Source organism: Gracilinanus agilis, chromosome 4 (assembly GCF_016433145.1).
Source record: "Gracilinanus agilis isolate LMUSP501 chromosome 4, AgileGrace, whole genome shotgun sequence".
Lineage (NCBI taxonomy): Eukaryota > Metazoa > Chordata > Mammalia > Didelphimorphia > Didelphidae > Gracilinanus > Gracilinanus agilis.
The window spans coordinates 111,666,665-111,692,997 of record NC_058133.1 but is presented as its reverse complement, the minus strand read 5'-3'; the positions used below and the strand labels follow the sequence as shown (position 1 = coordinate 111,692,997).

Here is a 26,333-nt window from a genome sequence, read left to right as displayed (position 1 = left end):
AGATTCTAATTTTTAAGAAATTATTTTCTTCAGGGACTTTGTACTTCCTTGTCTATTTGGTCAACTCTGCTTTTAAAGGAGTTCTTTTCTGGAGGAATTCCATGTGAACTGGAATGACCTCCAGGAGTTGATGCAGAATGAAAGGAGCAGATCCAGGAGAACATTGTACACAGAGGCTGATACACTGTGGTACAATTGAACATAATGGACTTCTCTACTAACAGCAATGCAAGGATCCAGAGCAAGGCTGAGGGACTTATGAGAAAGAAAACTAGCCACATTCAGAGGAAGAACTGTGGGAGGAGAAGCACAGAAGAAAAACAACTGCTTGAACACATGGGCTGTTGGGGATATATTGGGAATGTAGACACTAAACGATAACTCTAGTCCAATTATCAATAATGTGGAATTAGGTCTTGATCGATGATACATGTAAAACCCAGTGGAATTGTGCGTCGGCTAAGGAGATTAGGGGGGCTTGGGGAAAAGGGAAAGAACATGAAATATGTAACTAGGGGAAAATATTCAAAATAAAAATTTAGAAAAAAATAAAGTTCTTTTCCACATTGAACTTTCATGCTTTCTTTTCCATGTGACTGATTCTACCTTTTAAGGAGTTCTCTTCAGTAAATTTTTGTATATCTTTTTTCCATTTGGCCTGTTCTATTTTTTAAAGATGTTATTTTCTTCTGCTTGTTTGTGTCTCCTTTACCAAGCTGTTGACTATTTTTTCATGATTTTCCTGTATTACTCAAATTTATTTTCTCATTTTTTTCTTCTACCACTCTTTTTTTTATTTTTAAAATCCTTTTTGAGCTCTGACAGTAATTCTAACTTGTTGTCATTGCTCCACCCTAGGCCCTCATTGCCTATCATTTTGACCTATCGTTGACCACTATTATAGTGGCCTCCTCATCAGTTACCCTGCCTCTGTTGTGACACTAGATTAGGGATAGGGATAAGGATATAGACTAGACTTGTAATTTATGAATATAGAGAACTCTCTGGGACTAATAAATAAAGGAAAAAATTTATGATCAAATAAGACAAAGATGAAAAACAAAGAATATGAAAAATGAGATGAATAATTTTGATTACATACATTAAAAGGATTTCATATAAACAAAACCAATGCACCTAGGATTAAAGGGGAAACAACAAATCTGGAGGAAATTCCCATAATAAGTGTCTCTGACGACGGCCTAATTCTCCAAATATATAAAGAACTGAGTCAAATTTATAAGAATACAAAACATTCCCCAGTTGAAAAAAATGGTTAAAGGATAGGAACAGGCAGTTCTCCGAGAAATAAATTAAAACTATCTTTATAAAAAATGATCTAAATCACTATTGATTAGAGAACTGCAAATTAAAACAATTCAGAGATAATACCTCACACCTACCAGGCTGACTAACATGACCAAAAAGGAAAATGACAAATGTTGGAGGGTATGTGGGAAAATTGGGACACTGATACATTGCTGGCGGGACTGTGAACAGATACAACCATACTGAAGAGCAATATAGAAACATGCTCAAAGGGCCATAAAACTATGCATACCCTTTGACCCAGCAATACCACTACTGAATCTATATCCCGAAGAGATCAGAGATAAGGGGAAAGGACCTATCTTTACCAAAATATTTTTAGCAGTTCTTTTTGTGATGGCAAAGAATTGGAAACTGAGAGATTGTCCATAACTTAGGGAATGTATGAGCAATTTGTGGTATATGGTTTTAATGGAATATTATTGCCATCTTCCACTTTATTTCCATCATGAGCTTTTTAATGTACGTGCGATGTGTCTTCTATTACAACATGAGCAATATGGAAATGTGTAATACATGAAAGCACTGGTATAATCCAAATCAGACTATTTACCATCTCAGGAGTAGGGAGAGGAAGGGAGAGAGGAATAAAATATCAGAAAGCAATTGTCAAAAACTGTTTCTACACGTAACTGGAAAAAAATATTTTTTTAAAGAAAACTCTCGAGGGAAAGAAACTCTTACTCATAAAGCCAACTTGCACCTTTTCTGCAAATTAGAAATTTGCCTCTGCAAATTAGGGAGTTAAGTGATTTACCCAGGGGCCAGTGTGTGTCTGACTTGAACCTGTCTTCTCAGTTCTGAAGTCAGTTTTCTACTACCCCAGGACATAATAGATGCTGCCTCCAATATAAGATGAATCTTCCTATAGCACAGATCTAACCATACAGATGAGGAAACTGTGACAAACAGGATTAAGTGATTTGTCTGTGGTCATAAAACTAGTAAGTGTCTGAGATCAGATTTGAACTCAGGAAGATGAATCTTCCTGATTCCAGGTCTGGCACTCTATACACTGTGCTACCTACCTGCACCTTCCCCTGACACTCAACCTACCTTATGCCTCATTATTTCCCAAAGGTCAGTTATGAAGTCTCTAGAATTTTTCTTCTCTCACTTGGTTCATCTAGGACTTAATCCATAAGCCACAGATGCCATTTCCTATGGAAGAGGATACAGTTGAGAGTGTAATTGAATAAATATTAGATAATCAAAATTCTGATTCCATTTTTGTTTCTTTTTTAACAAATTCCTTGCCCCTGATATAAAAGCCTGGAATAGGGGGAAGAACACTACCTTTGCTATCAGAAGAACTGAGTTCAAATCTCACTTTAATCTTTACTACTTGTATGACATTGAGAGAACAATACAACCTCTCTGAACCTCAGTTTCTTCATCTATGAAATAAAAGGAACTAGCCTATATGACCTCTTTTGGTTCTAGACTAAGGATTTAGAAAGGACCTCCCAAATAAGAAGCCATTCAACCACTATTTGAAAACTACTTGTGACAGGGAATTCATTTAACTCTTGAGTTTAGCAATTACTTCTTTGTACAGCAGATGGCAGAGTGGGTGTAGAAGAGAACTCAAAATTAAGAAGATCTGAATTCAAATCGTGCCTTGGATGCTTTTTAGCTATATGATCCTGAGTCACTCACTTATTCTCTTTCAACCACAGTTTCCAGTTTTACAGTTCCTGTAAAACATATTTAGAATAAATAAGAAGTTCATTGGTCCTTCATTTCAAAGAGGACTAATGACATGGTGTCTTAACCTGCATGTGAATTGGATTTAAGTGAAGCAGAGTTGCACAAAGTTATTGTTTCACTCTCTTTTGTAGAGTCATCAAAGCCAAATGGTAAAACCCAGGAACTATATGATCACACCTACAAAACTCTTTTCACACAAATAAACAACTGGAAAAAAACATCAATTGATCATGGACCAATTAAGCAAATATAATAAAAATGACAATTCCATCTAAATGAATTTACTTATTCAATGCCATACCAATAAAACTACCCAAAAACTATCCCATAGGCTAGAAAAAAATAAAATTCATCTGAAAGAGCAAAAGGCCGAGAATATTGAAGGAATTAGGGAACAAAATATGAAGGAAGGTAGCTTGGTTGTACTGGATCTCAAACAATATTATAAAGAGGCAATCATTAAAGCAATCTGGTACTGGCTAAGAAATAGTGAATTGGGAAAGGCTTCAAGTAAAAGCCTGATCTTAGTTGGAATTTAGAAGAGATCAGTAGGCAGAGGGAAGGAGAGTTTTCCAAGCATAGAAAACAGACCTAGAAAATGCCCAGAGCAGAGAGATGGAGTATCTTGTTCATGAAGTGGCCAGGAAGTCATTGGATCTCTTGATCAAACAGTCGATGTCAGGGAGTATGGTATAAGAAGACTGGAAAGATAGGAAGGGGGCTAGCTTATGAAAGTCTTCAATGTCAAACAACACTGGCCATCAACTGGGTAATGGCTAAGTAAGTTCTGATGTATGAATGTGACAGAATACTATTGTGCTATAAGAAATGATGAAGGGTCAAAACAATACGGTACTGGCGAAGAGACAGAAGGGAGGATCAGTAGAATAGACTGGGGGTAAGCGACCTCAGCAAGATAGTCTTCGATAAACCCAAAGAACCCAGCTTTTGGGACAAAAACCCACTACTTGACAAAATCTGCTGGAAAATTGGAAAACGATATGGGAGAGATTGGGCCTAGATCGACATCTCACGCTCTATACCAAGATAAACTCAGAATGGGTGAAAGACTTGAATATAAAGAAGGAAACTATAAGTAAATTAGGTGAGCACAGAATAGTATTCTTGTCAGATCTATGGGAAAGGAAAGATTTTAAAACCAAGCAAGAGTTAGAAAAAAATCACAAAATGTAAAATAAATAATTTTGACTACATTAAACTAAAAAGGTTTTATACAGACAAAACCAATGCTAACAAAATTAGAAGGGAAGCAACAAATTGGGAAAAAATCTTTATAACAAAAACTCAGACAAAGGTTTAATTATTCAAATATACAAGGAGCTAAATCAATTGTACAAAAAAATCAAGCCATCCCCCAATCAATAAATGAGTAAGGGACATGAAAAGGCAATTTTCAAATAAAGAAATCAAAACTATCAATAAGCACATGAGAAAGTGTTCTAAATCTCTAATAATTAGAGAAATGCAAATCAAAACAACTCTGAGGTATCACCTCACACCTAGCAGATTGGTTAAAATGACAGCAGGGGAGAGTAATGAATGTTGGAGGGGATGTGGCAAAATTGGGATATTAATGCATTGCTAGTGGAGTTGTGAACTGATCCAACTATTTCTGAATGACAATTTGGAACTATGCTCAAAGGGCTTTAAAAGACTATCTGTCTTTTGATCCAGCCATACCACTGCTTGGATTATACCCCAAAGAGGTAATAAGGAAAAAGACTTGTACAAAAAATATTCATAGCCATGATCTTTGTGGTGGCAAAAAAAAAATTGGAAAATGAGAGAATGTCCTTCGATTGGGGAATGGCTGAACAAATTGTGGTATCTGTTGGGGATGGAATACTATTGTGCTCAAAGGAATAATAAACTGGAGGAATTCCATGTGAACTGGAATGACCTCCAGGAATTGATGCAGAGTGAAAGGAGCAGATCCAGGAGAACATTGTACACAGAGACTGATACACTGTGGTATCATCAAACATAACAGACTTCTCTACTCGCAGAAATGCAAGTATCCAGAGCAAGGCTGAGGGACTTATGAGAAAAAAAAAAACTAGCCAAATTCAGAGGAAGAACTGTGGGAGGAGAAACACAGAAGAAAAACAACTGCTTGAACACATGGGCTGATGGAGATATTATTGGGGATGTAGACACTAAACGATAACTCTAGTCCAACTATCAATAATATGAAATTAGGTCAATGATACATTTAAATTCCAATGGAATTGTGCATAGGCTAAGAGGGGTTAGGGAAATTAGGGGGTTTGGGGGAGAGGGAAAGAACATGAAATATATAACTAGGGGAAAATATTCAAAGTAAAAATAAAAATAAAAATAAATAATGAAGGGGCTAGTTTCAGAAAAACCTAGAAAGACCTATATGAATGGATGTGAAGTGAAAGGAGGAGTACAACCTAAACAGTAACAACAATAGTGTAAAGATAATCAACTTAGAAAGATTTAGTAACTGATCATCAAAACAGCCAACCACAATTCTAAAAAGCTCATGATGAAACATATTATCTTCTTCTAGCTAGAGAACTGATGGACTTGGAATGCAAACTGAAGCATATTTTTCTCTTCCTTTTTTTTTTCTTTTAACATGGTTAATGTGGAAATGTGCTTTGCATGATTTCATATTTGTAATGGGCTCTGTTTTTCTTGCCTTCTCGAAGAATAGGAAAGGAAGAGGGGAAGGGAAAGAATTTAGAACTGAAAAGTAAAAGGAAATCAAAAAGTCTCTGTGCTTTAAACATCAAATCTCTGTAAAATAATTTTTGAACAATTCTTTTAGAATGGCACTGAATAAGTACATTAATTTAGGTAGGATGATCATTTTTTTTTATATTGGCTTGACCAACCCATGAGTAATTAGTATTTTTTCATTTGTTTAGTTCTGACTTTATTTTATGTGAAAAGTATTTTGTAATTATGTTCATATAATTCCTGAGTTCCATCTAAGCAGGCAGACAAACAAGCATTCTATGTTATCTTATTATTAAAGAAATTATATATTAAAGAAACAGAATTTCTTTTTCTGTCTCTTGCTGCTGGGCTTTGTTGATAATATATAGAAATACTGGTGATATATGTGGATTTATTTTAGATCCTACAACTTTGCTAAAGTTGTTAATTATTTCAACTAGTTATTTAGTTGCTTCTCTTAGATTCTCTAAGTATATCATCATACCATCTACAAAGTGCATCTGATTGTGTACGTTATACAATGATAGCTTTGTGGTGGGAATAAGCATTTATGTAGCTCCTACTATGTGCCAGGTGATATATTAAGTGTTGTATTGGGGATACTCTTGGAGAAACTTAGAAACCGTGGGTTGCAGGGTTACTCTATGTATGTACCCAAAAGCCCCATTATGACCAAAGATAACCAGGTCAAGTTCTTATTGACTCTTCCTTCTTGGCTTCCTCATTGCCTATTCCAATTCCTTCAATTCCCTTTTCTTCTCTCATTGCTATAGCTAGCAATAATCTTCACATTTAAAAAAAAAAGTCAGACAAATTGAAAACACATTTCAGAATCAAAAAGAAAGTTTATTCAAACCAAGGCTTCTCCACTTTGATTCTGTACTCATGAAAACTTTATTTTCTCCAGCTGAAGTTTTTTGATTTCCAGGGAATATTTCAGTTCCTCTAGAGTCTGTCCACTGGCTTTCTGGTACTGAATCCATTTTTGCACAGTTTCACAAATGTTGTTTTCCTGAAATACACACTTGGGGAAAGAAGGCAAAATTACAGTTCAGGAAGGAACTGGGAGCTCATTACTTAAATGAAGCAGCAAATCTCTAGGGAAATGGAAACCACTTTGAATTGGGGCTCAGAAATTCAGGAGCTCTTGAAGGGATTTTCATCATTGTCATGTCATAATAGAATTATTGTTAGGGACCTTGGAGATCATCAAATCCAATCCTTTTGTTTTAGGTGAGGAAAATGAGAACCAAAGAGAAGGAACTTACTCAGACAGGTAATTAAAAAAATCTAGAATGAAAATTGCTCTGATTATTTTAAAAAATTACTAGAGAGGACAATTTCCATGAAAATAAAATGCCTTTCATTCAGAGCTCCCACAGTGTCTGGATGTCTTTGTGGAAGTATTGGATAATAGAAGGAATGCAAAATTTTGGGTCAGAAGACCTAGGTTTGAATCTGGTGACTTACTACCTGTGTGATCTAGGGAAGGCACTGAATTTCTCTGGGCCTTGATTTACCTATGAGTAAAATGAGGAGGTTGGACTAAAGGACCTTTAAGATCCCTTCCCTCTCAAAATCTATGATCTTATAATCAGTCCATCAACAGTATCATTTAGATTCTAAGTTTGAAGGAGATTTACAATTTGCTGTTAGTGACAATACTACCTACTTATATTTAGGATGGGGGAAAACTACAAGGATGTCCTAAGAAGTGCCAGAAAGGACAGAAACAAGCAAGAAGTCTTAGGCTTTTTTAGACCATTTGATAAAAGGGAACTTTATAATGCCCATACGAAATTAAGATTTCTCTCCAAATATGGCCTTATGTTTTTGCACTTAGGGAAGGGAAAACCACAACATCCCAAGCTCTAATTATCATAAAACCATCAGCGAGGGGGCAGCTGGGTGGCCCAGTGGATTGAGAGCCAGGCCTACAGATGGCAGGTCCTAGGTTCAAATCTGACCTCAGACACTTCCCAGCTGTGTGACCCTGGGCAAGTCACTTGATCCCCATTGCCCAGCCCTTATCACTCTTCTGCCTTGGAGCCAATACACAGTATTGACTCCAAGACAGAAAATAAGGGTTTTAAAACAAAATAAATAAATAAATAAAGCCATCAGTGATACACATCCCATTAGATCTTATTGGAGAGACTCATGAGCAGGGAGACTTAGATGTTCTGGGTTGCAGGATTGTTCTGTATATGAATGAACTATTGTACCCACAAGCCCCACTATGCCCAAAGATAACCACGTCAAATTGTTACTTACTGACTCTTCCTTCTTGGCTTCCATCTTTTCACAAATGGGGGATTCATGACTCCATTCTCCATCCATGCATTGCAAGCTCTGGGGCCCTATTAACTGGTACCTGGACCGAGAAATGAAATGGCAGCCATACTGAGTGGTTGTGGAGGGCTCCTTCTCATTTAAGGGGGACAGAGTAAGGTCTGTAGGAAGTTCCTGTCCTCTCCCAACACACACACAGTCTCCATGAAAATAAAATGCTTTTCACTCAGTTCCTTCAGTATCTGGTTGTTTTGTGGCGGGAATAAACATTTACAAAGCACCTACTATGTTCTAGGTGGTATACTAAGCACTTTTCAAATATTATCTCATTTGATTTTCACAACAAACTTAGGAGGTAGATATTGCTATCCCTTTTTTACACTTGAGAAAACAGGAAAACAGAGATTAAGGACTTGCCCAGGTTTATACATCCAGAATGTATACAAGGTGAGACTTGAACCCAGGTCTTTCCAACTCCAGATGGATAGGCTTGACCATTCAGTGGACTCAAGATACAACAGTCATCTCTCCTCTAGAAATAGAGTATGATCTGGAAGCTTCCTTAGTCAAGAAGTGGGAACTTAATGGAGCCAAAAAGGAGCCCTTTGAAATAGGAAGAGAAATTTGCTTCTGGCTCTTGAATGGAGTTGATCTAATATAATGAGCCTCAAGATAGAGCCCACTATGAAAATAGTTGACATTTCTATAGCAACTGAAGGTTTACAAAGTGCTTTACATCCAGCCACATAACAATACTATAAAGATGGTGTCAGACCTTAACCTGGGGCCAATGAACTTGTTTTTTAAATGTTATTTTGATAACTATATTTCAATGCAATTGGTTTCCTTTATAATCCTAAATATCTTATTTAACGCATTTAAAAGCATTATTCTGAAAAAGACTATAAATTACCTATAGGGTTGCCAGCAGGGTCCAGGACACTCAAAAAAGTTCAGAATGTGACCCTTGGACACGAGGTGTCCTTACTATTTCTGTTGAAGGCAAAACCATCCTTTCAGACTCTCAAGTTCAATACTTGTAGACTTTGCCCGCTCTCTCACCCCCAAATAGATTGATAAATCTTTCTCTACCCTAAAAACTTGTCTGGAATTTAAGTCCTTCCCTCCAGCTACTTTAGATCCAACCTTCATTGCCTCTTCCCCAGGTTACTGATTCCAGACACTCCACTTCACTCCCTCCAGCAGAAGCAACTTTTCTTAAACACATCTGACCATGTAACTCCCTACTCAACCAACTACGTTGCTTCCTATTGTCTCCAGGATAAAATATGCATTCTTCTCTTTACCTCATAAAGCTCTACATGATCTGGTCCCAAACTTTGTTTCCAGTCTCATTGGACGCTATTCCTTCCTTTAAACTCTGTGATACAGTCAAACTGGCCATCTCTATGTCTCTGGCACACAACACTCCATCCCCCATCTTTTGCACTGGCTATCCCATGGCTGGACTATATTCCCTTGCCCTCATAGCCTCTCTCTTCCTTTAAAATGTAGCTCAGGTAGGGCAGGTGGGTGGCTCAGTGGATTGAGAGCCAGGCCCAGAGACAGGAGGTCCTGGGTTCAAATCTGGCCTCAGACACTTTCTAGCTATGTGACCCTGGGCAAGTCACTGAACCCCCATTGCCTAGCCCCAACCACTCTTCTGCCTTGGAACCAATGCACACTATTGATTCTAAGACAGAAGGTAAGGATTTAAAAAAATAAAATAAAGTAAAATAAAATGTAGCTCAGATGCCACAGGCAAGAAGCCTTGCCTGATCCCCTCAATTTTTAGTGCTTCCCAAATACCTTATATTTAACAATTTCATTGATATTTGTTTTTTATTAATTTCATAATTTTATTAATTTCATAAAGTTAATTACATATAAATTTATAATTGTTAATTATAAATTTATATGTAATTAACTTTATATTAACTATATGTAACTTTATATATATTAATTTAAAATATTATATTTATGTTGTATATTTTATATGCACTTGTCCCCTCCATTGGAATGTAAGCCTTCTTAAACTGGAAATATAAGCAAAAGGCTTGTTTTATTTTTTATATTTGTTTATATTCTTCAGGCTATTGCCTAATGACAATACTTAAATATCTATATTATGTTTATTATGTGTCAGGGACTATGCTAAGCACTTTATAATTATTATCTCATTTGAAATTCACAACTGCTCCACAATAGGTGCTCTCATTAAACCCATTTTATAGATGATGAAACTGAGGTTAAAAGATTTGCCCAATATCATATAGCTCATAAATGTCTGAGGCGAGTTTTGAACTTAAGACTTCCTGCCTCCAGGCCCACTACTCCATCCACTGTACTACCTAGCTATCTTTTGAAAGGGGGTGATTTTCCCTTCCTTGGAGGTCTTCAGACAAAGGCTAGATGGCCATTTATTAAGTATGGTATGGTGGAGATTCTTTTTGTGTATGGGTAACAGGACTAGCTGGCCTCTGAAATCTTTCTGAGTATGGTCTAGGTCTGTGTTGGCGAACTTATGGCACGCATGCTGGGGTGGGGGGGGACTTCTCCCTTCCCCTTCTCTACCATGCCTGAAGACATTTCTCTCATCACCCACCCCTCTGCCCAATGGGAGCTCTTCCTTCCCTGCCTCCCCCCGTCTGGGGTAAGGCAGGGGTGAGGGTGCGGTTTGGGCACTCAGTCTCTAAAAGGTTCACCATCATTGGTAGGTGGTGCAATGGATGAAGCACTGAGCCTGGAGTCAGGAAGATTCATCTTCTTGAGTTCAAATCTAGCCTTAGATACTTGCTAGCTGTGTGACCCCAGCCAAGTCACTTTACCCTGTTTGCCTCAGTTTCCTCAGTTGCAAAATGAGCTGAAGAAGGAAAAGGCAAACTACTCAAGTACCTTTGCCAAGAAAACCCCAAATGGGGTCACAGAGTTGGACATGACTGAAAAATGACTGAACGACAAGGAATGGTATTAACTGACCTCTGAAATCTCTTCCAGCCCTCAAAATGACCTGGGATGTTTGTCTGATTGATGAAAACTTGAAGACTGATTGATTAAGTGACTTGTCCAGTTGCTGCACAACTAGCAGTCATATCTCTCTTGACTCCAAGCCTATTATTTTTCCAATACACTCGATGCCAATGAGGCCACATGGTCACTGGGGCAACATCCTCAACAGCTCATGCACTCTTACCTCGGATAGGCAATTAATTGACATATATTGCTGGATCAAACCATGTCAGGGAATAAGGTGCAAGAAGACTAGATAGGTGGGATTGGGTCTAGGTTATGAAGGGCTTTGAATATCAAAGTTTTGTGTGTTTGATCCTCAAGGCAATAAGGAACCACTGGAGTTTATAGAGCAGAGAAGGTAACATGGTCAGATTTTCACTTTAGGAACGTGTAAAGGACTTTGCCCATCTTAAAGTGATTTATAAACATTTATTATTAATATCACTTTAAATTCTTCATTGTTTAATTTAAATTAATTTATCATACTAATTTAAAATGATTTTAATACTTTCATTGAACTGAAATCTACCCCTCTACAACTTCTATCCATTCCTCCTGGTTTTGTCCAATATAGTAAAAAGGAACGAGGCCAATCGATTTTGGTATATGGGCTGGGGTGTTAGAGCACTAAAATGCTCTAAATCACTAATAATTAGAGAAATGGAAACAAAAGTAACTCTGAGGTTCTATTTCATGTCTGTCAGATTGACAAGATTGACCAAAAATGGAAAATGACAAATAGTAGAGGGGATATGAGAAATAGACACATTGACTCATTGGTGGTAAAGCTACAAATTTGCCTGGCCATTCTAGAAAACAATTGGAAACCAGAAGGCAAGACTGAAACAAGGGAGAGGTACTAATGCTCAGATTATTGGTAATCTGTACCAGCTATTCCAAAATGTGAATACAGTAAAGATCAGAAACCTTTCCCTAAACTTGCCTGTGTTCTTTGATTATATATTTTTATTCTTTGTCTTTCCTTAGGCCTTAGTAAAACACCATTGAAAAAAGTTTTGTGATTTGGAAATGGTGAAGAAAGAGAATGATTGATAGGTGGAACAAGGTAGGTTTACAACATATTGAAGCAAAAAACCTAGTAGACTTGTTCAATAAATTCAAATTCCCAAACTACTGGGGTAAGAACTTGCTATTGGGTAAAATCTGATGATGAAACTGGAAAGCAGTCTGGCAGAAACTAGGTATAGAACTATATTTAATACCATGTACCCATATATGGTCTAAATGGATGCAGACATAGGCATAAAGAGGGATAATAATAAACAAATTGAAGGAGTAAGAAAAACATAGCCTTTCAGATCCATGGATTGGGGAAAAGTTCATAACTCAGTAAGGTAGAGAATTACAGAAGATAAAATGTATAATTTTAATTACATAAAGTTTTAAAGCTCTTGCACAAACAAAGACAACATGGTTAAAATTGGAAAGGAAACAGGTAAAAATCTTTGGCAAAAAAAAAAAAACTTTTCAGCAAATGTCACTGATAAGAATCTCATTTCCAAGATTTATGAGGAACAAAATTCAAATTTATAGGAATAAGAGCCATTTTCTGATTACGAAACCTGAAGGATAAGAATAGTCAGTTTCTAACGGGATAAATCAAAGCTATCAAGTCATATTTTAAGATCCTTAAAACCACTAATAATCAGAAAAACAGAAACGAAAGTATCTCTGAGATTCTATGCCAAATCCTTCATCCTGGCAAGGCTGACAAAAAAAAAAAAAGAAAAAGAAAAATGACAAACGCTGGAGGGAGTATGGGAAATAGGTACATTGATTCATTGTTGGTAAAGTAACAAATTGACCTAGCCATTCTAGAAAACAATTTGGAAATGTGTTCTGAAAAATTAGTATATAGGGGGCAGCTGGGTAGCTCAGTGGATTGAGAGCCAGGCCTAGAGACGGGAGGTCCTAGGTTCAAATCTGGCCTCAGATAATTCCCAGCTGTGTGACCCTGGACAAGTCACTTGTCCCCCATTGTCTACCCTTACAAATCTTCTGCCTTAGAGCCAATACACAGAATTAACTCTAAAACAGAAGGTAAGGGTTTAAAAAAAAAATAGTATATATATATATACATATATATATATATATATATATATATGCCCATTGATTCAGTGGCAGTGGCCTCTACTTCAAATATATTAAAGAAAATGGTAAGGAGAAAAACATTTATATTAGCTCTTTTTCTAGTGACAAATAAAGGAATGATGCTCATCAAATGGGGAATAGCTAAACAAATCATGTAAATAAAATGGAGTGCTATTTTGCCATAAGAAATTACAAAAAAGGCAGTTTTAGAGAAGCCTCAGAAGACATAAATTGATGCAGAGTGAAATGAGTAGAACAAGGAAAATAATTCACACAATAACAACACTGAAAAAATAAGCACCTCTAGAAGACCTGATGCGATGACCAGCCATGATTCCAGAGGATTCATGAGGAAGTATGTTCTCTTCTTTAGACACAGAGGTGATGGGCACAGGGGGCAGATTGAGACACGCTTTTGGACATGTCTAGTGCAGGAATTCGTTTTGTTTGACCATATTTGTTACAAGATTTTAAATTTTTTCTTTTTCAGTGGAGAAGAGTGGGAGGAAAAGAAAATTGAAACTTGCTAATTAAGAAACTAAAATTTAATTAAAATAAGTAAAGCTTGTCTGGATGGAATTTAGCGGAAATGAGATTTCCGCCCCCCTCCCCTGATCCCAACTCCCTGTCCTTAATCAGAACGGATAATCAGATTGCTCTTCTGCTAAGTATGGAGAGATGGGGATAGTAATGGCAATAGACTAGACCTGCTTCAGAGCCAGGAAATAGTGGACAGTTAAGACAGAGAAAGTAGGAGTCCAGAGGGATAAAGTTGAGTCCAGGTATGGACTTTAGTCATGTTTCTCCATGGGTCGTTCCTTCACAAGCCTCAGGTAGACAAATCATGAGAGCTGGGGGAGAGGGGTGCCTAATGCTCCAGTTTTCTGGTAGAGGAATAATGGAAATCAAACTACTCATTGGGCAGCTAGGTCTTGCAGTAGATAGAATGCCAGCCCTTGAGTTAAGAGGATCCAAGTTCAAATCTAACCTCAGACATTTACTAGCTGTGTGTCTCTGAGCAAATTATTTTCCCTATTTGCCTCAGTTTCCTCATCTGTAAAATGAGCTGAAGAAGGAAAAGGCAAACTACTCAAGTACCTTTGTCAAGAAAACCCCAAATGGGGTCACAAAGAATCAGATGTGCTTGAAACAAACAAACAAACAAACAAAAAAAGAATAGAATCTTTCTTAGAGTCAAAAGAAGATCTGGACTCCAGTCTCAGCTTTAACACTGAAGGGGCATATGAATGACCATGTGAAAGGCACATAATCTCTCTGAGCCTTAGTTTCCTCCTTTGTAAAATGGGGATAATGATATTTGCATTACAAGATTATTATGAAGATGGATCTCTGTAAAATCCAACCACAAACTCTTTAAAGCACTAAAGAAATGAAAGTTTATTAATAATATCATCACCCATAATGAGTTAGGATCTTGATATCTGACTTACCCATCATCACAATAGAAAGTAACATTTGTCCCTGAATTGAAGCCTTTTGTTTTAAAATGGCCATTCTCTGGCTTCCTGGGAGGTGTACATTGTCCTTGAAAAAAAAAAAAGTGACACAGTGAACATTAAAGCAAGGTACAAAAGCCATTTCTAGGCAGGGGGGTTACCCTTCCTCATCATCCTTTGCCTTCTTAAACCTTAATGAGGGAGCAAAAAGTGTTATTTATTCCTTTCCTTTAATCCAAATATCAGGTTTTGTGCGTCAGAACTCTACCAAAAACTCGTTCGGTGAATTTGGAAGCCAGATCCATTCTGGCTAGTGCCAAAAGAAAGAAAACAGAAACCTGTTGCAGAGGCAATTAATATCAGTTTGTTCATTTGCTGAATATTTATTGAGCACCCATCCTTTAGAAGTAATCACCTGGAACAGAGGACTAGGTACACATAATCCTTTGAAAGAAGTTGTGGTAAGAATTCAGAGTGAGAGATATCTTAAAACAGGAGAAAGAATTATTCTGGGAATCAGGAGCCTTGGCTAGAGTTCTGGGGCTGCCACTTAGTAGTTACGTAATTTTGAGAAAGTCTGAGCCTCAGTTTCCTCATCTGTAAAAGTGCAAGTGGAGAGTACAAGAAGAGGGTGAACTAGATGATGTCCAAGGCTATTTGCAGAGTTGTAAAAACCTGTGACTCTATATGTTGGTCACTGCTGATTGGAGGAGCGACTGGCTAAGCAGATGATGGTCAGGAATGTATGGAATTACAGTTTCACAGAATTTGAATTTTGGAAGAGCATTCAGGCCATCCAGTCCAAAACTAGACATGAAAGAAATGCCAACTGTAACATACCCAACAAATGGTCATCCACTTCTATTTAAAGGAGGGTAGAACCTATCTTTTCTCTCATTCTCATTTAGATAGAAAATGATTAATACAGCAAAGCATGGGAAGACTTATATGAATGGATGCTAAGTAAAAAAAGCAGAATCAGGAAAACAATATACTTAATGGAAACAACAACAAGTTAAATGCTATGTAATTATCATGACCAAACTAAGTTCCAAAGAAAAAATGAAAAATATACCCGTCTCCTTTCTTGGCTTTAGAAGTAGAAGACTATATGGGTACAAAGCACTGCATGCATTGCTAGACTTAGTTGGATCTGTTTGTTAGTTTTATCGAACTGATTTTTCCCTCTTTTTTCTATTCTATTTTTTAAAATAAGAGATGGCTCTCAGGGTATTTGAATTAAAGGGATATATTTGGAAGAGAAAATTATATAAAAATCAAACATACCAATGATTTTTTTAAAAGCTTGGAAACAGCTTAAGTGAATTAAACCATGTATTAAATACAATCCCAAATAAAAGAAAAGGTAAAGGTAGCTAAGGTTCAGTTGTTAAGAGACTGGGCCTGGAGTCAGGAAGATCTGAGTTAAAACTCAGCCTCAGATACTTCCTAGCTGTGTGACCCTGGGCAAGTCACTTAATCTCTGATTGTCTGATAAAAGGATTTATTGGAGAAGGAAATGGCAAATCACTCAGTATCTTTACCAAGAAAACCCCATGGATAGCTTTGGTCCATGGGGTCACAAAGAGCTGGACACCAATGAACACCAAAAAAGGAATTACTTTAAGAAGTAGAAATTACTAACTTAATCAGGTTTCAGATCACTTTAAGGAAAGTTATTTTGGCTGTCCTGAACCTGAGTTGGGAGAGCTCAGACCCAGACAAAAATGAGCCCTGTTTCTCTCTGGATTTGTGGAGTTGAGGAAAAGAACTTTTCCTTGTCATGGAACTAAGCATAGGGTTGAATTAGGAAGGAAAAGATCTCAAAGGTCTTTTACTATACTACATATAGTAGATGCCCAAGGAGTTTAAAGGAACAAACCATTTTTTTACTACTGTTGACCAAAATGGAAATGCAGAACTGAGTGTTTGAAAGAGGTGGAGGAATACTTTGGATCAGGAACAAGTTAATTGGTCTCTGTAGACTTGGAAGTTATATTTTTTGTACCTGAAAGTGTTCTCGCACTGTAGTAAAAAAATGGTTTGTTCCTTTAAACTCCCTGGGCATCTACTACATGTAGTACATTGCACATGTAGGAAAAGGGAGAAAAGACAAGTTATTGGTCACAACGAGTGCAGTCAGTCTTTGAAGCAGAAATGTTTATTTTCTTGGCCCCTGTGTAAGGCGATAGAAAGTTACCCAAAAGAAATAGGGATGGAAACTCAGGCAAGAAGGTCCATTTGAAAACTTATCATATAACACCCATGTTATATATATATATATACATATATATATATATATATGAACATCTCTTATTACTCTGAGACTCAATGCCCACCTAGCAACTTAGACAATCACTGTTCCTTCTAGATAATAAGATAGAAAACAGTGTCATGGCACGTGGCAGATATCCGGTCCTTAGTGATTGCCCAAAGAGATGCCCCTACCCCACAGCAGTGTTGTTAGGGCTCAGTGGAGTCTCCCTTAAACTTACCTGTCCTACAGATGGGAAGGGGAGGTATCCAGGTATGGTCCTCCTGGCACTGGCTCCAATTGCTGCCCTTCAGGATATAATCGGTATCACATTCAAAAGTGACCACATCCCCGTCAGAAAAATGCTCCAGGTTTGAGGAATTCATCTGACCATTAACCAGCACAGGAATAGGACAGTGACCCACTAAAGGAGAAAATTAGTCAGGGCCTCTGAAAGTGTTATATATCAAGGGAAGAGAGAGAGAGACTAAGGTCAAAATATCTAGCCTTTTTGGGAACAAAATGAAGAGCAACAGGGAATAACTATTCAAATTCAGTATGAACAAGAGCAAGAATGTGCTCAGGGCCAAAAAGTAAGCAACAAAAAAGTAGAAAGAAAGGGGCAGCTGGGTAGCTCAGTGGAGTGAGAGTCAGGCCTAGAGACAGGAGGTCCTAGGTTCAAACCCGGCCTCAGCCACTTCCCAGCTGTGTGACCCTGGGCAAGTCACTTGACCCCCATTGCCCACCCTTACCACTCTTCCACCTATGAGACAATACACCGAAATTAAGGGTTTAAAAAAAAAAAGTAGAAAGAAGGAAAATCTAGCTCAGCAAAAAAAAAACAAACAAAAGACAGAAAAGGACCTGTTAGTCTTAGCAGACCACATGATGAATATAAATCAGTAATTATAGCTATAATTAAAAGAAATTGAACAAAATATTTTCCAATATCCCAACACTGATAAGAAATAGAATTGTCCTCTTGCTGTATCTGCACTGATATACTCTTAAAGTTCAATGACTGGTTATATTTTAATGATGATAATAACAACATTAATATAGCACTTTATAAAGCTAAAAAAGTCCCCTTCACAACAATCTTGTGAAGTAGGGAGCATAAATATATCCCCATTATACAGATGAGGAAATAATAATACTAATATCCAGCATTTATATAGAATACACACAGATACTATTCTAAGTGGTTTGCTGTTATTATTTCATTTGAACTTCATTAACAACCCCGGGAAGCAGGTGATATTATAAACCCCATTTTATTGATGAGGAAATAAGTGCTTTACCCAATATTATAGCTTTCCCTTAGTCCAATCCATCCTTCACTCTTCAGCCAAAAAGACTCCAAAAATGTACATCTTACTATATTAACTCCCTTTTCTATGAGCATCAATGGCTCCCTCTTTGCCTTCAGGATTAAATATGAAGTCCTCTTTTTGGCATTTAAAAACCTTCATAATCTGTGCCCTTTGGAATTTTCCAGTTGTGTGTTTTTTTTTTTTAATTTTAAACCCTTAACTTCTGTGCATTGACTCATAGGTGGAAGAGTGGTAAGGGTGGGCAATGGGGGTCAAGTGACTTGCCCAGGGTCACACAGCTGGGAAGTGTCTGAGGCCAGATTTGAACCTCCCGTCTCTAGGCCTGGCTCTCAATCCACTGAGCTACCCAGCTGCCCCCCAGTTGTGGCTTTTTTTAATGCTTTATTCCCTCCACTCACTTAATCCTCCAGTGTCACTGGCCTCCTTGCAGTATCTAGAACACAACACTGCTTCCCATTTGTTTCCCTTCACTGGCTGTCTGTCATGCCTAGAATACTCTAGCCCCCAGCCCCTGTCTCTTAGTCTGCCTTGACTACCTTCAAGACTACTCAAAGCCCACCTTCCAAAGGAGGAATTTCCTAGTCCTCTTTTAGACTCCCTTTCATCGCTATGTGTGCTTCATTATCTACACGTTATCTCTACCATCAGGATCTAGGCTCTTGGAGGGAGGGGAAAGGCCTGCCTGGGTTTTTTCTGCCATTCTTTATATACTCAGCATCAGCACAGTCGTTGAAGTCCAGTAAGTGTCTGATAAATGCTTGTTTACCCAGCTAGTACATGTCATCACTGGTACTCAACTGCAAGGTTTGTGACTTCATGTTCAGTGATTTTCTGCTCTGGTATTCTTTTATTTTTGTTATCTGCCTAGGCATAGAGTAGTATCATATAATAGACAGAACTCAGAGTCAGGAAGACCTGAGTTCAAATTCTGCCTCCAACACTAGCTATGGGAGCCTAGACAAGTCACTTAACCTCATCAAGCTTTGGGCAACCCCTTAAAATTTATTTTCTGAGTCATTGAAATCACTATCTACATTGAGTCTGGATTGGTGAAAAGAGTTCCCCAGGCTGATGAAATTACAGGTCCTCACTTAGACTCAGAAAACCTGGAGAAGGTGCTGATAACAGTCAGAAACAACTTCAAGATCTAAACAAGGAAGAAAAGCCTCTTCTAGCTTTAAATCTACGATCTGATCTTCTGAAGTCGGTGTGGTTTAGGCCAGTTTCATTTAGCTTTTCCTTCATTTCAGTCATCCAGGTTTGAAATCTTGGAGATATACACAAATCTTTATTGTCTCCAGCCCCGTCCCATCCCTGATATCCAGTCAGCTACCAAGTTTTGCTGTTCTGCTCCTTTAACATCTCTAACATCTGTGCCTTTCTTCCCATTCATCTGAGCACCACTTGAGTCCAGGACGGTGTCACCCCTCACCTGGACTATTGTAGCAGCCTCCTCATTAGTGCCCCTTACTCAAGTCTCTTGCTGTGCTCCCAATCCATCCTCCACAGTGGCCAGAGAGAGATAATCCTTATGTGAAGGTCTGACCATGTTCCCTCCTGGCACAAAAGGTCCAATGGCTCTCCATGACCCTTAGGATCAAATACATGGGGAAACTGGCCAATGAAGAGTCAATCCTTCATGCATGTGAAATATGTTCTGCCTGCTGACAGCCCATATGGAGATTTGATGAGTCTGCTTCCAGAAACTTGGTTTTTGGTTTTTTTTGGGAAATTTTTATTTAATTAATTAATTTAGAATATTTTTCCATGGTTACAAGATTCGTGTTCTTTCTCTCCCCTCTCCTCCCTTCCATAGCCAACACACAACTCCACTGGGTTTTACATGTGCCATTGATCAAGACCTATTTCCATATTATTGATATTTGCATTAGGGTGATTGTATAGAGTCTACATCCCCAATCATATCTCCATCATCCCAGGTGTTCAAGCAGTTGTTTTTCTTCTGTGTTTCTCCTCCCACAGTTCTTCCTCTGAATGTAGGTAGTGTTCTTTCTCATAAGTCCCTCAGAGTTGTCCTTGTTTCCAGAAACTTGGTAGTACTGTATATGTAATGAAATGGGTGTTCTCTACTTAAGAATATGCACAGGTATAATTTCACACAAAAGTCCTCTGCCTGGCATTTTAAATCCTTTATAATCTGGCTTTAGCCTATCTTTTTAAGCTTATTATATGACTCTCCTTCACACCAGTGACATTCCAGCCAAAAAGACTTACTTCGATGTTTCTTATACACAACATTCCGTTTTTCGTGCCCATATCTTTGCACAGAATCTCCCCCCATACCTGGAATGCACTCCCTCCTCATCCTCACTTTTCAGATTCCCGAGTTCGATTCAAATTGTAGTTCAAAGACTCTTCTCCTACATGAGGTCATGCTCGATCTCCCCCACCAAAATTACTGTCATTTATCTTTTTTTATTATTATTTATTTATTTTTATTTTAAACCCTTAACTTCTGTGTATTGACTTATAGGTGGAAGAGTGGTAAGGGTAGGCAATAGGGATCAAGTGACTTGCCCAGGGTCACACAGCTGGGAAGTGTCTGAGGCCGGATTTGAACCTTGGACCTCCCATCTCTAGGCCTGGCTCTCAATCCACTGAGCTACCCAGCTGCCCCTACTGTCATTTATCTTGCTCATACTTTGTATTACTTTACCTGGGAACACTCTGCATCTACCTTCCTCTCCTGCAGTGGAATGTAATCTCCTTGAGAACAGGAACTATTTTTTTTTTGTCTTTGTATCCTTGGGACCTGGCACAATTCCAGTCATTTAGTGTGTGCTTAATTAAATAGTTGGTTGATAGAGAAGAAAAGGCAACGGGTAATTGTTTATGATTTCTCCACACACACACACAAAAAACTCCCCAGCTCCCCCAAAGGAAATGAACTTAAATTATAAAAACACATTCAGTTCAATGTAATGAAGAATTTATAGTCAACAGGTATGCTTAATTTGATAATAGTTATTCAGTAACATATCAGCTATGTGTTGTTACTGAATATTTTCATCCCTAGAGAGATCTTTAAAAATAGGTACATGAATAGATATAAATTATATAGATAAATGTAATTAATATATTTCTATAAATATGTATTTATATAATGAATTTATTCAAATTTAAATTAAGTTGAATGTATTAAAAGCAAATTTAAATTATATAATTTCCCATAATAAAGTTATTTATATAAATATAAAATTGATATCTGAATATAAACATTTCTTGTATAGTTTGCTAAAAGCAGAACTAGATGATTTCTTAAACTCTATTCTAGTCATACTAGTATTCTCTATTAGCTTTTCCATATAAATCTACATACAGAAGCAAGAGAAACACTCACAGCGGCATATGGGTGCTGGAGAGTCCCACTCCAAGGAGGTATTATTATAGAGTAGTTCTTTCTTCCCTACCAGGTGGTATCCCGTGATACAGATGTAAGTTCCCAGAAAATTTCCTTCCATACATGTTCCTACAAGAATGCTATTGTTGACTGGAGGAGGACTGGGACAATCCTCTATGGAAGAGAAAGAGAAAAAGACATCACTCAAGATTCAGGATCTCCTGATACAGGAAGGAGTGGCATCCTTACTGGGCTCCTAGACGTCCCTTGCAGCCTAGCTTCCCTCTTGCCTGAGATTTTGGGTGCTGGTTCATGTCTGCATCCATTCTTATCTATTTCTACCCCCAGCCCTCTCTTCCATAATGAGTTTCCAAATCCAGGGCAATCTCTTACTTTTGTGAAGATTAAAAGAGCATCAGGGCTTCCACTGAACTCAAGTTCAAGGTCCACTCAACCTGGCTAAAATCAGATTGTCATCCAGGACCATGGAGCATGGCGTTTCAATCCCACTCACTCTCTTCCCTCCCCGATCCCATCTCTGGGGAAAGGGAATAAATGATTCAGAATTGCCTCTTCAGATGGAGTTATAGAATATTTACTAAACTCATACAATATACAGAGGTTCTAGGTGCTGTGATGTTGCATGGCAAGAAAGGAGGTCCTTTTACACCCAAGTCTGATCTAAGGTGCCCCATGAACAGAACTTGAGAAGAAAGACTTACCTCCTGAGGTAGGGAGCAGCCATTCAGTAACCAGAATGCAGGATATGAACCAAGACTTCATCTGATCGTTTCAGGATTGAGATTCCAGCCAAGGTACCTGCTTTCAATAGAAAGAAATATTCTGTTACTATATGGGACCAGAAGAGATCTCTGTTTTCTCCTAGGGTCTACTACAAGGAAAATCTAAAGGTCACTTATTGACCTAAGACAAAACATGAGCAAACAGAGGAAACAATAAAAAGGAGGCCTTTGCAAAAAATATGGAGGAGTAGAAAAGCAGCCAAGTCCATTAAAAAACAACCACTACCACCACCTAGTTTCTGGAAATACCTGGATTCTGGGAATAGTGAACCAGTGGTTGACCATCACCTTTGTACCCCAGACTTAGCTTCATTTCACAGATCTGGTCCATGGGCCCTGCTATCGATCTTGGTCAATATTTGTCATTAGCTATCCTCCACCTCTGCCTGATGAAAGGTCAAGACCAAAACAGCTGAAGTTGGCCAAGAGAAGGCAAAAAGGGGAAGGGTCGAAAAGCAAAGGTGTAAACTAAACTCTCTCCTGGGTGGTACTGCTTGGGTGTTGCCCTCTGGTCCTTCCCCCATTATCACTTCCTAAAACCATAAGCACTACTGCTTTCTAGAAAGGATGGATTCTTGCCCCATCTACTGGAGAGAAGAAAGATCTCCTTTAGTGAGGAAAGTGATCCAACTTTGGTGGGAGTCAGCAACCTTCCAGCAAAGGGTCATATCTCTGTATCCTGTTGATTCTTACTGGTTTTATTCCCCAAAGAGGAAGCAGGGAAAATTTTAAAAATGAGAGTTCCAAAATCTTACAATGAGCTATTGTCCTGATTTTCCAGGACTGAGCTCAGACGGATTCTTCAGCAGAATTATTTTTTTAGTCCAGTTATAGACAACAAAATCTCATTGAGGAATGAATGGAGAGAACAGCTCGAGGCTAGAACTGAAAACATGTGAAAATTCTGGATAAAAAGGAATATTCTGCCATAGTCTCAGGAATAGGGAACCTGAGTGGTTTGGAAAGAACTTTCAGTTTCTGACTCTGCAAAAGTGGGCTTTGTAAGGAATGAGAAGAAAAATAAAATGTTTACATTCAACAACTTCCCACCAACAAGCATTTAGTATGTGTAAGGCCCTATACTAGATGAGAGGATGTACAAACAAAAATTGAGTAAGTCTCTGCCCTTACAGAGTTTGCAATCTGGGGAGTGGTAATACAATACATGTATAAGTAAATAAATAGAAAGTAGGCTCAAAGTAATTTTATAAGGGATAGAGTGCTAATAACAGGGAGAATAAAGAAAGGCTTCATATAAGGAGATGGCACTTGAACTATACTCAGAAAATCTAGAGATTTTTGCAAGGCAGAGGTGAAGAGGAAATGTATTGTAGACATGAGGTATTGCTTGCAAAACACAAGGAAGTTGGGCTATTATGTGCAAACAAGAGGTCAATTAACTGTAACGGAGAATGTATAAAGGAGAGAAATATGTAGTATTCTTAGAAATATGAGTGGAGAAAAGGCTAAATGGCATCTGGCAGGTCAAGAATCTCAGGGGAAATAAAAGAAAAGGGTGGCAAGGAAAAGGACCAATGATTAACAGATATCGAACTATTCTACAAATCGGCAATCCACAAAACTTTTTGCTACTGTTATAAGGAAGACGGTTTTAGCAAGTGAGATTGGTTTGCAGGGGAAGAGATGCAGGAGGATAAAGATTCTAGAAAGTGAAAGTGGGGGTCAGACAGTTAACTGAGGTTCTAGCTGACTCTCCCTGAAGGTTTCTGGAGAGGGTGGCTGCTTTTCCTTAGTGGGTGATTCTACCCTCATTTCCCACCCTACCTGCTGCTTTGCTGTTGTCTGCTGTGTTTCCTTGTGAGTCTGAACATCTGGCCATCTGACTCTAAGACCAGGTCTGGGTTCCTTTTGGATCAGGACCTTTCCTTGGGCCCTGCCAAAAGTACCACCTAAGTAGGGCAGGGGGGTTTAGTGCAGATTGAGGTAGAGAAGGGACTGGGTTTCTTTAGGTCAGAGAGGCGAGGGTTAGTGTGGATCAAACTCTCTGAAGACTTTCCGTGAAGGAACAAATTAGATCTGGGAAAGAAAGAAAGAAAAAGAAAAACAAGCAAACAAACAAACAAATTGGATCTGATAGTAGAGTGACTGGAGAAGCAGATGTTGAATTTGCTACTTATTTAGTTGCTGTTGGCAGCAATGTCAAACGACAAAGCAAATGTGCAGCACAGACACGTAGGTCTCGAATGCCACAGCAGGAGCAAGTGGTGGTGCTCATGGTAGCCATATGATGGGAGGGATGGGCTTATTGAGCCAGTCCACTTATGGTGGTCCAGCTAGTCAGCAGCCGAGTGGAGATTATGGAAGAGGCTACAGTGTTCAAAGCAGCATGAGTGGATATGATCAGGTTTTATAGGAAAACCAGTAATTTTTTTGTTACCATTTATTTTTATTTTTAAAAAATATATATATAATATATACCATGATGACATAATACATATAATTTGTTACACATATGTAATAAATTAAATAAGTATACTTATCTAAGAAAAACAAAATCTCACATTAGCTATGTCCAATAATCTGTGTTGTATTCTCTCCCCCCACCCCTTTCTCCCACCCTATCCCCTCTTCAAGAAGTCAGGTAATATTTTATAGGTTGCATGTATATTATCATATGACACATATTTCCCTAATTTTTAATCAAACATTGCAAAGAGCAATGAACAGCAGCTACTACAGCAGTAGAAGCCATGCATCTATGGGAGTGAATGGAATGGGAGGGACGTTTGGCATGTCCAGTATGAGTGGTGGATGGGGGAAGTAATCCTGATCAATGACTCTTGGTCAACTTTTTTTTAAAGAAAAAAATCCAGCAGTTTAACAGTTTTGCAATACAAGCTTGTGATTTCTGTTTACTGAAGCAAAATCAGGATTGTTTAAAAAAAATTGAGGTTCAGGATTTTTGAATGCAGAAAAATATTCATCTCTGATATAATAACCAAGTCAAGTAAAGACTGTAACTGTTAAACAATGTCAGGTTTCTCAAGGTAGTTATATTTTAGGAATGCATATTTAGGTCAAAGCAGTTTCAATAATGGTAAATGTTGCTCTTATATCACATTACAAGGAACACTGTCTGCAATGCATGTTGACAGACATGCTTTTTTTGTAAAACAAATATAGGAACTGTGTCTGTGATTCAGAAGTGAAACATTTGGCATGTTTGTTCTAGTTTATTTCATTTGCTATCCTGTAAGGCTCTTCCATTTAAGCTTCCGTTTTTTTGTTTTTTTTTTAAGTTAAGCAGGGCAATTTTGAGATGTAATAAAGCTACTTTAAGCTTTTGATCCTGGTGTTTGTATTAAATTCTGAGTCCTTGATTTAAATCTTTCATTGTATTGTAATTTCCTTTTTGGTGTGTTGCACCAAGTGAAACTTGTTAAATTAATCTTCCTTTCAAAAATTGGAAAAAAAATATAAGGAATATATATGCACAGATGTACATAAGAGTCACTCTAATAGTAAAAAGAGAACAGGAGATAGATGTCGAAAAAAATGCAAGCTATCAACAACCATATAAAAATACTCCAAATCACTAATAATAAAAGAAAGGCAAATTAAGATAACTCATGTTATTAGGATAGACAAAGAAGAGGGAAAAAAAAGAAAAATTACAATTGTTAGAAGAGCTATGGGAGAATAAATAAATTAATGCACTACTGATGGAGCTCTGAATTGATTATACCATCATGGGATGGAATTAAAACTATCTCCAAAAGTCGCCGAACCATATATATTCTTTGATCCAGTAATACTACTAATAGGCCTATATCTCAAAGAGATTAGTAACATAAAGAGCCCTAATGTACAAAAATATTTATTGCAGTATTTTTTCGTTGTAGCAAAGAATGAGAATCAAAGTGGATCTGAATCGGTTGAGGAATAGCTAAATAGTGTATGGTATATAAATATAATGGA

The 26,333-nt window shown here is 37.8% G+C and overlaps 1 protein-coding gene across 1 annotated transcript; it reads right to left on the bottom strand.

The window, feature by feature from the left end:
• Nucleotides 1–6,594: 6,594 nt before the first annotated feature.
• On the bottom strand, nt 6,595–22,454 carry C4BPB (complement component 4 binding protein beta). The gene is made up of 6 exons (XM_044673454.1): nt 22,314–22,454; nt 21,592–21,765; nt 17,138–17,320; nt 14,637–14,730; nt 8,044–8,143; nt 6,595–6,793 (listed from the first exon to the last, which is right to left on the bottom strand). The coding sequence occupies exons 1-6, from the start codon at nt 22,372–22,374 to the stop codon at nt 6,653–6,655; spliced, it is 753 nt and encodes a 250-aa protein (XP_044529389.1). The 5' UTR covers nt 22,375–22,454; the 3' UTR covers nt 6,595–6,652.
• Nucleotides 22,455–26,333: the final 3,879 nt, after the last annotated feature.